Genomic DNA, 14,421 nt, shown 5'->3' with positions numbered 1-14,421 from the left:
GTTTTTATTTGAAAATAGCCCTTGTCCAGAGATAGATTTATTCTATAAAAGCAGGATGACATAAAAACGTCACTTATATTTTGTTTATTTCGTCTGTAATTTGACCTTTCACCACAGTCTGCACTGCTCCATAATGTCTCCAAAAGACCTCATTAACTCCTTTGATTGTAGCAAATTATACAGTAAAACACCCGATTGCAGTTAATTAGTGAGTGACATATATTCTTATTCTGAAAGCAGTGGCCGGATATTTTTGCAATCTTGTGTCGGGCTTTACACTGGAGGTTGAGCGTCTGCGCTCAGGTACAGCAGCGCATCACCGAGGAGGAGGAGGAGGAGAGAGAGGGAGAGAGAGAGAGAGAGAGAGAGAGGGAGAGAGAGAGCAGAGGGAGTGATATTTATAGCCTCAAGCGGAGCTGCAGTACAGAGATAAGGCTTGGTACCGAGCCGCAGGCAGACAGACAGGGCTTAGGAAACCAAGAGGACGCGTCGGAAAAAATGAAGCAGCTCCTGTCGCTGGTGTTATTCGGGGCCGCAGTGGCCGCCGCGGCGAGCGCAGCCGGTACCGACGGCGAGATCTCCTTCGAGTACCACCGGTACGAGGAGCTGCGCAAGGCGCTGGTGTCCGTGTGGCTGCAGTGCCCGACCATCACCCGCATCTACACCATCGGGGAGAGCTTCGAGGGCCGCGAGCTGCTGGTGCTGGAGATGTCCGACAACCCCGGGACGCACGAGCCTGGTCAGTTTTACGCACACACACACACACACACACACACACACACATAGTGCTGTTCATAATGCGGTGTGTCAGTGATCGTGTGCACCACGTCCCCCCGCTGGGCCCCCCCCCCCCCCCCCCCGCGCTTTACTTCACGGTAGTATAGCAACCCATCACCACACGTCGTGATGACACAAAACACATTACGCACGATTGCGCATAGATGGCAGCTTGGCGATGCTCTTATTCTGCGTGAGGGTTATAGAGAACCGACCCGTGTGGCCGCCCGGTGATGCTCACACGACCGGAGAGCGCAGGTGCGTCGTGCTGTGCGTAAAAGCTGCTGAGCGCATGCAGGGCCCGGCCTGCTGCATCGCTCCAGAGGAATCTCTCCAGACGATAGATTGTGGGATCAGCCACGCAATGCCGCCATTTTGCTGGTTGATAGGAATCTCTTCGTGCCTGGTCGTCTGACTACTCGTGATTATGGGGGAAACATCCCGAAGGCGGTGGATCATGCATGTCACAGCTCAATGGGTAGTATTTCTTGGTTAATGGTAATTCCCAGTCAAACGCAGATGCACCAGCAGTTTGTTGGCTGCAACAGAGTGAGCTGTACATGGGACGAAGGACTAAGCCTTCGACTGAATATTAAATGGACCTGTGAGTCCCGATTAGAGAAGCCTACTGTATGTGGAGATGGTTGATGTCATGATGTCTCCATCACACTGCTCCACACTGACAGCCCATAGGACAGGACTGCAGACTGGAAGAAACCACAGCGTTTGGGGGGACAGTTTGGCAACAGGGGAATGCAAACACCACCACTGCTGTTTTTAGATGCAGCACATTCGTCGTCTTCCGAAGTCTTTTCTAAAGAGCTAAGTCCCTTTGTGACTGTGGTGGAATACTTTAGATGGTTTCAAAATATAATAGCTGGACAATATTTTAAAATACATCAGATGATACACACTTTTAGAGAAAAAACTCTTTGCACCATGGACTTTAAAGGTACAAATGGAGGATGTGCCTTTACTTCTTCTCCTTTGGGTTTTATCCAAGTCCATATGGCTACAATTGAATTTTCTTTAGAATTTTCCTTTTCAGTCGTGTCTGCTCTCTGTTTCTTACTATCTGTTATTTAATACCTGCAGTTTCCGACTTGATAAATGGCAGATTGTCATAAAATGATGGGAATAAGTCCAAAAAAGCAGCTGCCTTCAGACCCGGGGTTTGAACCCCTTCGTCATAGCACTTCAATCCATCTGAAACAACCAAAAAAAATGAGCGTGTGCTCCCGATAGTGAGATGAACATTAATGGATTAACCTGTTGGGACATTCAGCCTTTCAGGTGAACCTTAAACGAATGTCCAGGAAATGTCCGTGTCATCACAGTAATCCTGAGGCAGAGCCTTCCAAGAAAGAATAAACTTTTCCTGTAATTTCCGTATACATAGTTCACAATGTAGCTTGTGGGATTTCCACCATATGGCTGGTGTAGATTATTTTTTGTGTGTAAAGGTTTATTTTTCTTCTCCTGGTGTATTTGTGTGGTCTGAACGGTGCACCGCAGGTTTTGTGTGTTTTGCAGCTCACACGGTCACAGGGCCTAATGACCATGCACACGTACTAAATAAGCCTGTAATAGTGTGGTGGGCGTGCGCTGGCATGAGTCACAGTAGCGATGTGCAGTGCCCTTATTACTACCAGATGAGTTTCCAAGCCGCCGCTTCACCAACAGGGGTAGCACCCCCCCCCCCCCCCCCCCTTCTCCATCTCTGCTGAGCAAAACATCCATAGCAAGAGGGAGGGGGGATGAAACACAGACGGGGTCAGTGAAGGAAGAAAGACACGATGGTTTCAATGGAAGCAGAAGAAATGATGAATGACTGTGTGAAAGGACAAGCGGGATGAAATCAGCAGAGACCGGAGACATCTCTAAGCTTCCCTTTAAGGTGCCCTTCCTAATATTTTATCTGACCCCTGCAATGTGTTGAAACTCTAAGGTGGAGCCAAAGTAGCGGTTGCCGGGGCAACCGATCGGCTTAGTGCACTGAGCTGACTGGCAGCTCGTGGTTGGCTGGCCGGCTGGTTGGCTGGCGGGCTCCGGAGGACGATGGTCTTGAGCTCATGCATCTGTCAGTGAGCAGCCATCTGTCATACACTGCGGCACAGGAAACGCCTTCAGCCAAGAGTGTAAACATACTGGTGACATATTAATATACTGTGTAAGGACAAGTGGTGGAAAAGTAACTGAGGACATTTACTCAGATACTGTTCTTAAAAAGGGCTATGATCATTTTTATTTCAACGATGAATCACTAGAAAACTTGTATCTGACGGGGGCGGGGGGGCACTTATGAATGACAATAATTCTCCAAAGAGAATGATCAGTCAACTGTGCAGGCCTTCAGCTTCACGGAGCTTTATACAGCAATGTCTTTTGACTTAAAACTTCATTGTCATCAGCATTTTAACATGCAGCTGAAAGCAAAAAAAAATAAAAAATTGCCCTGAAAAGACTACTAGCACTTCCTGACAGCCACGAACAACAAATTTAGTTACCAAAGGAAGTGAAGAAAGTGGAACATTCAGCTGCTAAAGAGCAAACATTTCACCCTAAAAGCTGGTGGCGATCACAATATCAGCAGAATGGAAAGAACAGGAGAAACGCCTGTAAAGAGAATTTGTAAATGGTTTTATGTTATTTCATGATGGCTGCATTCATTGCTCGCCCTGTACTCATTTACTTTAACAGCCTTAATTAGCCACTTTTATTGTGTAAAGTATTTGAAGTGGTCATTGACAAGTTAAACTAAATATAGGCTACACCAGCGTGCAGCATCATTTAAATTAGTGTTAGTTGAACAGAAACATGAAGAAAGTGGAGATGAATACTAATGTTGCTCCGTGGTGAATAAGTGAAAGCAAGTTCACCATATGAAAATTCCCCTTCATCCATCGTGACAACATTCTGCCGAGGAGCCATGGAGAGCATCCTCACACACTGCACCACTGTCTGGTGCGGGAACTGTGCAGCTGCCGACCGCCATTCCCCGCAGAAGACAGTGAGAGCAGCAGAAAAGATCACAGGTGTCTCTCGCCCTTCCATATACCGACATAGACACTGACCGATGTGTCAGACAGGCCACTGACACAACGACTGACCCCACCCACCACCTCTTTGCGCTCCTGCCATCTGGTAGGACGCTCCGGAGTATCCGTGCAAAAGATCTACCAGACTGTTCTTCCCCCAAACCATCAGAATTCTGCGCACTCTCCGAATGCTGCCCCCCAGCCCCCTCCCCCTCCCCCTTTCCATCTCCGACACCATGCGATGGTGATTATACACATGCATACAAATGCACCAGCACTTTAGATGTGGACCGGCTCTTCAGTACTGTACACTGGACAAAATGCATCAGCACTTTCTTTTAACCGCCTTCTAAAGTGTAAGCTGCCAGTGCACATGAAAATGAATCAGCACTTTCTATCTAATGCTTTTTAATCTTCTGTGTTCTACTATGATTTTTAATGTGTCTGTGTCCATGCATCTGTTTTTAAATGTGACATACACCACAGTTTATGGAGAACGGTATCTCGCTAGTGTGTAGTATGGAAGTGACAAATAAATCTGGATCTGAAATATGAATCTGAACCTAACGGTGGGCAGATGTTGTGTTTATGGTTTGTTTTCACTGCTGCTCCCCCAAAAATTGCTATAGTGCCATTTTAAAGCAAAAGTTTGACGGGGGAAATTGATTGATACTGCTATTGTATCTTTCTGTGACATGTGAGGCCAGTGCCTCTGATTGGAAACCAGAAGAAACAACTATAGCCTTGTCAGTTGCTCGATCGGAAATTTCTCCTCCAGCTCTCTCTTCCCACTTCCTTCAGTAACTAACACGTTATATGTTTTATTTAATATGAAGAAAAAAGCTGGAGTACTAATTGGCCAAAAGCAGGACTCCGGGATGATTGTGCCCGACGATGGTCCGGCATACAACCTCCCTATAAAAGGGCAAATAGTTGTTTTTCGTTAAGGTTTATTTAATTTAGACTTTTACAAAAGAAAAGGACCTGAATCCTTCTTCCACCGTGGGTGACAGTGGGTTATTACTTGAAGGAGATGTTTACATCTCACAGCTGGATCATATTTGAGTGTCCAAGAGCTACACAAAGTAAAAAAAACCTTGAGGTATTATTCCTCAGAAGAAGAAAAAAGAGCTAAGGCTAAACTATTTTGACTCTCGTGTCTGGAACTATTTACAAGACTTCTAATAGGAGGGGAAACCCTATCTCTAGTAACGGAGTTGACTTTGTCTGAGGGTTTGAAAAAAATAAGTCATGGCAGTACGAAGCACTGCTCCATCTGATATGCTGTAGACCATCTGATGTGGTCATACGACTCCACGCTGGACTGTTTTATCAGATGACAGAGCAAGTATGTAATCCCCAGTGTGCACGCACACAGGTACCCAGTTAAAGTGAGTAGCAGCCAGACACTCTGCTGGATAGAGTCATCTATAAATGACATATGGCATATTGAATATGAAGTGACTTTAAAATGAAATGTGCTCCTAGTAGAGGGCAGAGGATCATAGCGGAGCATAGCTTGTAAACCCAGTTGACGTCGGGACAGTTAAATAATCCATTCCGCAGAGATAGCTCCGACTATAGGCAGGAGGAGCTGAATGACACGGGAAAAGGAAAAGGAAAGGAATGATGATTGAAAAAACGGGAAATGTTCGGCAGAGCGAGGGAGACGAGAGTGAGAAAGAGAGGTGGGCGAAAGAATGCATAAGGGAGAGTCAGAGAAGCAGAGAGGGGATGAGAGAAAAGCCAAGGCATCAGCCAGAAGTCATTTATTATACATCAGACACCCGCATGCATCCTCCTTTACCTTCTCATCACGCAGTGTCGGCGATCAGCAGCTACTTCTCCCCACAAGGCTTTGGCAGTACCATTAGGAGAGTCACGTTAAATGCCAACAAATATTTGATAGTATTGTTGTTTTTATCTTGGATAAAATGAAGAATTTGACTGTGTTGTGCAGCCCTAGGTCGTCGTCGTCAGTGAATATTAGAGCCGAACATATCAATCTGTGAATCCATTACTCGAGTGAGACATCGTTCACAAAAGATGAAGAAAACACTGAAAGACATCACCACTGTCTGACTGATAATTATTCTAGTACGTGACTCAAACCAGAGAGAAGAGCGGAGAAAACAAAAACAAGACACGTACAAATATCTAATGTGAAATAACAAACACTGGTGGAACGGCGCATTTATGTGGAATCGCAACGCTCACAGTATAAAGCTGATTAAGAAAATAATATTTTTAAATCCATACTAGTTCACAAACGTGAGTTTGTGCGGTGGGACAACACATTTTTAACAAATGTTTACATTTTTGACTTGTGCATGTTGATTTGGTGTTCATTTTCAGCTGTCATATTTCTCTATTTGTTGTTTAATTGTTTTAAAAGGATTTTATATTGTCGATAATAAGCCTTTGTGCTGATGTCAAGCACCTTGAACTGCGGTTGTGAGGTTCCCCATTCCAAACGTACTTGATTTTATCCCCATGACATACAGACAAAAATCACAGCAACTACTGTCTCATCAGATCCAGGACTTAATGTCACAAACACCAGTGCATATGTAAAAGACAAAAATAACTTGTAAGTATTGTTATCTCCTCCAGTCACAGATGGTGTATATATATGGCTCTATATATCATATGTCTCAGCAGCCTTTTGAAATGTTTTATGTACCTGTGTGTGTGTGTGTGTGTGTGTGTGTGTGTGTGTGTGTGTGTGTGTGTGTGTGTGTGTGTGCACACGAGCAGGCAGAAAGAGGCAGAGTGAGAGTGTGTTTACTCAACCTGCGAGTTGTCGATTTGTCTCCCCTGAGCACCTGTCCGTGTCAGGGTTGCTACGACGACTGCGAGGCCTGTGATGTGGCGCTTCCTTAATGACGTCGCGGCTGCAGTCATTTTTCACGTGGTCGCCTAGGAGACCGTATTGATCACCTGCCACACACGAATGATAATCCCTGACAAAGTGTAAGATGATACAGTGTTTTTTTGGGGTTTTTTTGGCCAGCATCAGAGTTAAAGAGAGGAGCTGTGCCACATCAGCCTCTCATACACATTCACAAGATCTCATGTGATGCAGGCGTCTTCTTCATACAGTCAGTGTTTTCACATAATACAATGTGGGAAGACACACTGAATATTTTCAGCTTCTGTGATGTGAGTATTTTCTAGTTTTCTGTGTCGTATCATTATGAAGGGAATACATCCGAGTTTTAGACCAAACAAAACACAAAAGGAAGAAATACTACTAATAATAAGTTGTTTGACAAAAAACAATTGCTGCTCACATGGATCTTTGCCTTGAAGCTCAAAAAGTTGAGGGCATGCAATGTTCTCACTTTCCTTTTAATGCATGGGCTAGCTCATTTATGCGGATTAGCTCGTTTTAAATGTTCTTTTACAGTAAAAGAACGTTGCTAGTGACACGTTATCACTTTTGTTATTTATTCCAAAAGAATAAAAGCTCAGCGAGGGTGCAGACAGTTTTACAGAGAATCCGATTAAATTGAGAAAAGAGGGGGAGAGGACAACATTCGGCTCGAACGAAGAAAGTACATTTTGATTTGTTCCACCCACGCAGTGACACGTCATGGGGTCGGCTTCGTGTGAAATGCGTCCTCTGGTCAAAAGATATGTGTTTGTGTTTGTAAAAGGAGTAAACACACAGATGTTACATAAACATTAGTTAACAAAAAGGTGAATTTATGACGTTAAGAATTTGTGCAGACGATCTTCTCGGCTGCCTTTTCTTAACCAAAACTCATGTGCTGGGGCCAGGACAGTAACCACAATAGTTTCTATGTATGTCAACTGTTCTACATGTATGAAACATGGACAGCTCTGGATCCTGTCCCACACGAACATGGACTTCAACAACTTAGAAACATGTTTCTTCAGGGAGAAAGGAAAAGTCTCTAGATGCTGAGCATCTGTGTAACAGCTTGAATCATTGTAACTCTTTAGGCTTCAAAGTGTGTGTGTGTGTGTGTGTGTGTGTGTGTGTGTGTGTGACAGCTCCGTCAGGCCTCTGAAGCCTGTAAAAACCATTCACTAATGTCAGGAGGACGGAAAGAGTTAATTGTAGTCTTGAAATCATTAGTAGCAAGAGAAGCCAGATTTGAGCGTTTAAAAATAACCTGACTACCAGATGTGCGCTGGTCAGTGTGTGTGTGTGTGTGTGTGTGTGTGTGTGTGTACGTGCGTGTTACTCACTCATGAAACCACAGGACCTATTTTTTGCGGATACATCAAACAGCCAGAATTCAACTAAAAATGTATTGAAAAAAAAGGATGCACATGTAAAAATATTGGCACTTGCACACTTGCATCATGAAAGAATCATAATTCTACAGTATAGTAACTTCAGAAATTGGTTTTAACCAAGTAAAACATGCAAATAGGAGACTTGACAATGATCAAATCAGTGTAGAAACACTTCTTACTGCAGCCTGGTTTCCCAGACAGACACTTACACTGGTCAAAATCTGCTTATCTTGATCTACATTTCATAACTGGTCGCTGGTCTGAACAAAAGAGCTTTTTATTCTCAGCGCCAGGAGACGTTCTTTGTTGTCGTGCAGCCACAGAAAGCCACTGCTCTGTGGTTTGTAGTTAATCAAAAGAGTGGGTACTTTATATGGCTCCTTATTAGCACTCTGTCTTTATTGTGTGCTTTTTTGGGGGCCGGGGGGTTGATTTACACGAAAGAGAAGCGAGGCTAATTAGTATATGAAACAGATGGTGAGAGCATCAGTCAATAAAACACAGCTCTACGAAAACATACGTGGCTCTGACATATAAATCATACAAGTCCAAGTTGAAGGAAACGGGGAGTAAAGTAGTCCGGTCATGTTTTATATTTATGAACTGATGGGACCACCGCACATTAGGTTTATCAACTAAACAGCACAATGAATCACGGGGCCAGAATCAACAAAATAAATTAATTTTTTTAATATTTTCATTATTTAGTACATAATTTATCCTTAGTAGGCTTCATTACCACACAATGGTTTTTACCAAACATTATGTATTTCCACGTACTGCTCTCTGTTAATTACATAATCATATGCATGTTAGAAGACGCAGGGGGGAAAAAGATCATGGTAAATTATTCACAAAGTCTTCCTCGAACTAAGTGATCCTTCTACACAACGGCAAGAACTGGCGGTATTGATCCAGCGGGTGTCGGCCCCTCTCCCACCCGTTCTCTTCACTGATTAAAAGTTAACACATTTCCCATGTTTTATCAAATTAAATCCAACGTCTCACATGTGAAACAGATAATATAGGGATATGGCTTTTGTGCATTTCATGTAAATATAAGATATGACATATGACATATGTTTTTTGTTGCTTTTGTTTTTTGTAAAGACATTGACAACTGAAAGAGTAACTGACTCCCAATCCTGGATTTATCGCTTGCAAGTGTCCCTGAGGAGGATCCCTAATTTTGTCACACCGTGTCCTATGGGGTTAAACTCTCTGTGGTCTGGTCGATCCTGATCTCAGACCCATCACTCCAGCAGGATTTCAGGCGCAACAAACTGTGACAGTAGTCACCCGATAATCCACCGTCTCTCACTCATTATTGTCCAAATGGAGTCCTGGGCTGCGTCGTCGTTCACTTCTGTTCAATCCTTCGTCTCATGACTCAGTGCGTTTGTCACTGCTGAGGTGTGAAGGTCCAGAGTGTGCTTGTGTCCAGGGTAACCGCCGTGACAGACCAGAAGCCTTTATCAGTGACGTTCTCTTTGTCCAAAAGAGATAAGGGAACACGTGTTTCCATGACTACCGACCCAAATCACATCTTTCATACAAAGACTGTGACATTACAGTGGTGTTTCTCTCTGCGATTATGTGGCCAGTTGTGCTTTTGTGAGGATAAGTGTAATTGGTTTAAGCTTGTCAAGGATGCATTCATGGTAAACCTCGTTTAAATCCTCCTATGTGCAAATCTGCGTCTCATTCGAAGTCTGTTCAGATTCACCCTGAATACACTGCACAGATGACGGTGGAATACATAATGTGGAATTACAGCACTGTGTGTGTGACGCAGTGACACAGCATGCGTCTTCTTGTTTTTCGCTGCAGGCGAGCCAGAGTTTAAGTACATCGCCAACATGCACGGCAACGAGGCCGTGGGCCGGGAGCTGCTCATCTACCTGGCCCAGTACCTGTGCAACCAGTACCAGCAAGGCAACGAGACCATCATCGACCTCGTCCACAACACCCGCATCCACCTCATGCCCTCCATGAACCCGGATGGCTTCGAGAAGGCCGCCTCACAGGTGACAACGCAGCAGCACAAAAACCACACTGTGTGTACACAAACCTTATCCAATTGATCCGATGAGGCTACAAACAACGGCTCAAGAAGCTGCAACTCCTGGGTTTTAAATCTCACACGCGCAGCATTTAAGAATTAAAAAAAATCGATTCAAGCTCAGCGCAATCTGATCCTCATCCCGTTTGTTCCTGCTCAGCCTGGAGAGATCAAGGACTGGTTTGTGGGCCGCAGTAACGCGCAGGGCGTGGATCTGAACCGTAACTTCCCCGATCTGGACCGCATCATTTACATCAACGAGAGAGAGGGCGGAGCCAACAACCACCTGCTGCAGAACATGAAGAAGGCCGTGGATGAAAACACCAAGGTACAACAAACAGGCACAGCAGAAGTGACTTAATGATCAGGCAGAGCATTCTTATTGATTCTTATTGACTACGAACCCCATCACGCAAATGCACGTGTGAAAAAGATTACCTCAAGGTCGTCATTCGTAATCGTGCTTTGCAATCATGCATCTATGTCACAAAGGAATGAAATAAATCAGATGCTCTTCATTAGTAGAATCAATTCATTGGATGTTTTAATGGGTTTTTGTGTGTGTGTGTGTGTGTGTGTGTGTGTGTGTGTGTTTGTGTGTGTGTGTGTGTGGCTTGGAGGTGATAATATTTCCGATTGTTTTGTATGTGACAGTGATTTCTGATGTTTTGCATGTGCAGCTGGCTCCAGAGACCAAGGCAGTGATCCACTGGATCATGGATATCCCGTTTGTCCTCTCAGCTAACCTGCACGGAGGAGACGTGGTGGCCAACTACCCGTATGATGAGACCCGCACTGGTACACGAGCACACACACACAAGCTCTCACGCACACACCTCCTGTTTTTGTGTTTTCGGTTTGTTAAATTGTGTGTGACCTGTAAACTGTTGAGAATGTTTCCACAGAAATAATGACCTATAACAGGAACAAAAAAACTATTTATTCGTTTTTTTCCCCCTCAGAACTCTAATCAAAATCAGATGGATCCCCCCCCCCCCCCCACACACACACACACACACACACACACTCTATGGCTTCCTGTGCATCATTACTCAAAGTAAACAAGAAATGTGTTTGCGCAAGCACCAGGTTTAATGTGTTGCAGACGCAGGTGTTCGATGAATACTTTATCGCAGCCACTGTCTAAACATTGTTTGTTCTTCCTTCCCCCTCATTTGTCCTCATTTAAGGATCCACTCACGAGTACAGCGCCAGTCCGGATGATGTGACGTTCAAGTCTCTAGCCAGGTCCTACTCCATATACAACCCAGTGATGTCCGACCCTCACCGAGCCCCCTGCCGCAAGAACGACGACGACTCCAGCTTCAAAGAGGGCATCACCAATGGAGGCGCCTGGTACAGCGTGCCAGGAGGTAAGACACAACGAGATTGAGAAAATTGTGACTCATTGAATTAGCAAGATTTAAAAAAAAGAAAAATCTCAATCCTGCCCCTTCACCTCATTAAAGTCACTCTTGCTCTCCTCCATCCTGCGACCTGTTGCAGGAATGCAGGATTTCAACTACCTCAGCAGCAACTGCTTTGAGATCACTCTGGAGCTCAGCTGCGACAAGTTCCCCAGCGAGGACACGCTCAAGGTCTACTGGGAGCAGAACCGCAACTCCCTGGTCAACTACATCGAGCAGGTAGGCGGCGGACCAGGACTGTCAATAAACATCGGTTTTTCATTTGATGCAGCTGACCTAAAAAACAAAAACCAAGGTGCTCCTTCCTCGGTGAATAAGATGCTAATGCTCAACAGACAATGAGAAATCAGGAACCAATAGAACCTCGTTTAAAAGAACCGAGATGCATTTACACCTTCATTGTTCAAATGTGGTGAAGTGTTGCTAATCTCCAAGGAGCTCTGTGCCATTTTGAATCTACTTTAAAAAAGTAGGTTTCCAGTGTTTGATATAAACTTACAATGCATCATTTTGTGTGTGTTCGTGTTTTAATGTGTGTGTTGTATGTAGGTTCATCGTGGGGTCAAAGGCTTCGTGCGTGACCTCCAGGGAAACCCCATCTCCAACGCCACCATCTCTGTGGAGGGTATCGACCATGACATGACGACAGGTATCAGCGAATAGTGCAAATAAAGACACACACACACAGACTTCATCACAATACACTCACACAATGAAGAAGAGGCCGGAGTGAGACATGTAATCATAAAATGTATTAATACTTCCATCTGGTGGACATAGTGGACACTGCATCGTTTCTTCATTTGACATGGTCACTTCCACCTGCTCCATGAACCATAGTGATAGAAATTAGCAGTCATTGCTTGGAATGTGATTATTTCCTTTGTTTGTTGCTTGATAACGTGAGTTAATAAGATGATCTGTATTCTGTAGCCAAAGATGGAGATTATTGGCGTCTGCTGGCTCCAGGAAACTACAAAGTGGCAGCCACTGCTCCAGGATACCTGACTGTCATCAAGAAGGTGGCTGTTCCCTACAGCCCTGCAACCAGGGTGAGACTCACAGACAAACACACCAACCAGAATGTGGGACTGTACGCGGACACATTGCGCCCCACCGAGTGCCATTTTAGTTTGCACTGTGTGTACGAGAGCAGGTTAATATCCATGGAGGGATTGCAAAAATTCTATAAGATGTGAGTTTCTCATCTGAGTCCGTGTCGCTCTGATTCTGTCTCAGGTGGACTTTGAGCTGGAGTCGCTGATCGAGAGGAAGGAGGAGGAGCGGGAGGAGCTGATGGACTGGTGGAAGATGATGTCAGAGACACTGAACTTCTAAAGCGTCCGTCCGGTTAACGATCGGACCGTTCACACATCGATATATTCAACATTCTCTGTGCCCGTCCGTTCTTTAAAAAAAGAAGTAGAATATATTGTCTCCTATTTGTTTTGTTATCTTTCAATCATTATTTCAATTGATTACATTGTTTATAAATGTATTAACGGTTTGCCTCATACTGCTGTAGATTTTTAAAATATCCTGCATGCACACACACACACTCACACACAATACACACACACAAACACACACACGTACACACACACTGACAGACACAGGAGGCATTTGCAGGAAGTTTGACGGCAGTTAGATTGGTGTTTATTTCTGTGGTGTTTTGTTCTTTATCGTACACGTGATTAATAACCATAGCACCCATCTATATAACCAATGAGTGACTGAGTAATTATGTATGTAAAAGAGCTGTTTACATCTTTACCACATGGCTCGGTTCATAAGAAATAATCACACCTGTTTTAAATGTCTCTATTTCTCAAGGCTTTAGTAAAAAACACACAAACACAGTTTGTCACTTCCCAGTAACTGTAAACACACACACAAAAAACTTTCCTGTGGGTACGACTATGGTTTTGTGATAATCAGAGACATTGAAAACACTGTAAAACCACTGTAAACATTATACTATCAACAATCTATACAGACAAGCTCATTTCCATTGTTATTGGTGTTGAGAATTACTTTGTTTTTTTAACTGACTACAGCACAGCATTGATTTTAGCACAAGGTAAATGATTATAATATAAACTGTATTTATGACGTAGGGAAGAAGCAAGAACTGTCTGGTTTTTGTACCCAAAAGAAAAAGAAAACAAAGAAAACGAGGCCATAGCTCCTGTTAATCAGTTGACCCAAAGCCATTCCTTTGTATGTGCACTACACCGGGAATACTATGGTACATGACGGAAGTAGTTTTCGAGGATAATTAATCTGAGTGGACACAACGTTTAGCCGACTGTATGGAAACAGTTCACCTGGTTTGAGACAATTCAGATCATTTATTGAATGTATAGCTATTGAAACCTACAAAATGTAAAGAATGAACTGATCAATAAAACGCCCCTCTTTATGTTGTCAGACTGCAGTTATGTCATATTTTTGTTACAGGAACATGCTTTCAAAAGTAATGCTATGACTTTCATTGATTGATCAATGTGAAATAACCCAAAATCAAATCAGTATTTGATGTGACGACCATTTGCCTGTAGAACAACTCCAGAACTGTGCACAAAAGGACGAAGAGAACAAATGTCCTTAGGGGGATGAAGAAGGAGCAGGACACTTGAAACTTAAATACACAACTCAACAGCACATTATAAAAAACTGGACAACATGACATAGGACAATGCGACTTTTATAGAAAGGAGACATAGTAATAATTTAATTTTATTTAATTTAATCATTTTACAATAGATTTTATTTAAAGTTTAAAGTTTAATTTTATTAAATTGTTTTTACTTTACTTTTAATTTATTTTTAAGATCGTCAATACTCC

At 43.5% G+C, this 14,421-nt stretch overlaps 1 protein-coding gene across 1 annotated transcript; it reads left to right on the top strand.

Moving 5' to 3' along the window:
- The first annotated feature begins 356 nt into the window (after positions 1-356).
- Positions 357-14,003, top strand: cpe (carboxypeptidase E). Its single transcript, XM_035637609.2, has 9 exons — positions 357-739; positions 9,915-10,111; positions 10,307-10,474; positions 10,827-10,944; positions 11,337-11,519; positions 11,653-11,792; positions 12,123-12,222; positions 12,507-12,625; positions 12,813-14,003. The coding sequence occupies exons 1-9, from the start codon at positions 499-501 to the stop codon at positions 12,909-12,911; spliced, it is 1,365 nt and encodes a 454-aa protein (XP_035493502.2). The 5' UTR covers positions 357-498; the 3' UTR covers positions 12,912-14,003.
- Positions 14,004-14,421: the final 418 nt, after the last annotated feature.

The sequence above is a fragment of the Scophthalmus maximus genome, chromosome 8 (assembly GCF_022379125.1).
Source record: "Scophthalmus maximus strain ysfricsl-2021 chromosome 8, ASM2237912v1, whole genome shotgun sequence".
Taxonomy (NCBI): Eukaryota; Metazoa; Chordata; class Actinopteri; order Pleuronectiformes; family Scophthalmidae; genus Scophthalmus; species Scophthalmus maximus.
Note: the sequence above shows the minus strand (reverse complement) of the source record. Positions and strands in the feature narration are given on the sequence as shown.

Coding starts and splice junctions, on each gene's coding strand:
- cpe (XM_035637609.2), top strand. CDS start 499: ATGAAGCAGCTCCTGTCGCTGGTGTTATTCGGGGCCGCAGTGGCCGCC. Junction 740..9,914: donor CCCCGGGACGCACGAGCCTG/GTCAGTTTTACG, acceptor TTTTCGCTGCAG/GCGAGCCAGAGTTTAAGTAC. Junction 12,223..12,506: donor CGACCATGACATGACGACAG/GTATCAGCGAAT, acceptor TGTATTCTGTAG/CCAAAGATGGAGATTATTGG.